Source organism: Echinops telfairi, unplaced genomic scaffold (genome assembly GCF_000313985.2).
Source record: "Echinops telfairi isolate 266 unplaced genomic scaffold, ASM31398v2 ScPeMD7_9;HRSCAF=40, whole genome shotgun sequence".
NCBI lineage: Eukaryota > Metazoa > Chordata > Mammalia > Afrosoricida > Tenrecidae > Echinops > Echinops telfairi.
The window spans coordinates 74,446,314-74,448,412 of NW_022103906.1; the positions used below are offsets into that span (position 1 = coordinate 74,446,314).

The 2,099-nt window shown below is 57.6% G+C and overlaps 1 protein-coding gene across 1 annotated transcript in view; it reads left to right on the top strand.

The window, feature by feature from the left end:
• Nucleotides 1-2,099, top strand: part of SLC4A5 (solute carrier family 4 member 5) — a 92,078-nt gene that overhangs the window by 37,341 nt on the left and 52,638 nt on the right. Inside the window, exons 5-6 of the mRNA XM_045286580.1 lie at nt 318-478; nt 1,629-1,784. Coding sequence (XP_045142515.1) covers nt 318-478; nt 1,629-1,784 — 317 coding nt within the window. The remainder of the gene's footprint in view (nt 1-317; nt 479-1,628; nt 1,785-2,099) is intronic.

Sequence of the window (2,099 nt, forward strand, 5' to 3'; positions counted from 1 at the left end):
CAGTCCCAGTGACCCTCTCGTAACCTGCTCTATTGAGGTGCCGTTGGCGTACCTTCACCTTGGCTCACGTTAAGTGTACAATCAAGTGTCCTTTAGTCATTTCACGGGAGGGTGCAAAGCCATCCCCGTCAGGTGGAGCGCAGTGAGGCCATGGCAGTCGTCCTCAGGTGGCTTTGTCCTGAGCGTGGCAGGGGCAGGGGGTGAGGAGACAGGCACGGGGTCCCCAAAGGTCCTCTGCCCGAGGGTTCAGCAGCATCCACTGCCAGGCGCCTCCTGAGGGCAGCAGTGGAGCTGAGCCCCTTCTCCACCCCTTGCAGGTGGATAAAGTTTGAAGAGAAGGTGGAAGAAGGAGGTGAGCGCTGGAGCAAGCCGCACGTGTCCACCCTGTCCCTGCACAGCCTCTTCGAGCTGCGAGCCTGCCTGCAGACGGGGACGGTGCTGCTGGATTTGGACGGCGGCTCCCTACCACAGATCATAGGTGAGGCAGGCACCGCCCGTGGGCATCACTCAGGCCGGCCCGCGCTGATTCACACGCTCCGTAGGCGGAATCCCAGCAGCACCCAGGGTCAGTCCCAGCGCTGCTCAGAGAGCAGGAGAGGACCCCACTGAGCACCCTCCACCGACGTGGTGAACCATGAGGGCAGTGCCACGGCGGTTCAGACGTAGGGCTCTTGCCTTCGGTGCAGGAGCCCTAGGTTCAGTCCCCAGACAAGGCTCCTCGGGCTCTGCCGCCGCCCCTGCCTGTCACGGTAGGCTTTTGCTTCGCTATGCTGAACAGACTAAGACAGACTAGGAAGAAAGGCCTGGCGACCTACTTCCAAAATCCGCCAGTAAAAACCGGATAACTCACAATCGTCTCATCCCAGTGTGCTCCGAGTCCAGGAACTAACTCCCACGCAGCTGATAACAAGCTTCCATGGAAGGAGAACGGGGCCTGTTCCCACGGCCCTTTCTGCCCAGGAGTCCTGTCTCAGCATTCACTGTTGGGGGCCTGCTCTCACGGCATGGAGTGGCAGAGGGAGGAGGTGGCTTGCATTTTTCTCCCCAAAAGGGTTTATCCTAGTGCATTCAGTTTTGCCCACAATATTTTGTCCAAACTCTTTTTTCTAAAGAGAATTCACTTTAGGACTAAAACCGATTGGCCGCCAGACTTCTGTGCTTCTTAGGGCATTTTTGTCTGTGCTCTGTCATTTGTGTTACACGCTCACCTTGAGAGGTGGGAGGATTCTGTGCACTGGCAGACGGACATCAATTATATCGGAGGAAAAGGAAGGTTCCCGGCTTGACCAGGATTCCACACATCCTGCCCCCCTGTTAGCCCACTTTGATGGGAGCCCTGTGGCATTGTGGGGCTGCTAATGGCAAGGTCAGCAGTTCGAAACCACCAGGTGTACTGTGGGAGAAAGACGAGGCTTCCTACTCCTGTAAAGAGTTACAGTCTCAGAGACCCAGAAGTAGTTCTACTCTGACCTATGGGGTCACTATGAGTCCGAATTGCCTCGATGGCCGTGAGGTTTCTTTTGTTAGCTCACTTTTAATTACACTAAATGCAGCTGAAAGTGACACACACCCTGGGTCGCCCCACGGGCTCCGTCCCAAGTGGGCAGGGCACTCTGTTTCCCACACAGATGACGTCATTGAGAAGCAGATCGAGGAGGGCCTCCTGCGGCCGGAGCTCCGGGACAGGGTCAGCTACGTCCTCCTGCGGAAGCACCGGCACCAGACCAAGAAGCCCATCCACCGCTCCCTGGTGGACATTGGAAAGTCCGTGTCGTCCACCACAAGTGAGTCCGGCCATGTGCGGTGAGCACTGGACATCCAGGGACTGGCTCCAAGCCCTGGTGATGGTGGGCCCAGCTCAGTGGTCAGTGGTGCCTTGGCCACTTGGAGGCTCACTGGGTGTCACATGCTGAAGAAACACTGAGGTTCCGGGAAGCCCTTCTAAGCCTCCTCCTCCAGCAGGTTTTCAGCAACACAATGCTGTCCCCATCCCGGTCAGAGAAGGCCCTGTCTAGGCAGAGGGGCACTTCTCAGCCTGGGCTGGACTGCAGACCAGCCCCCACTCCCATCCAGAGTAGTGTGTTTATGACAAAGGGCCC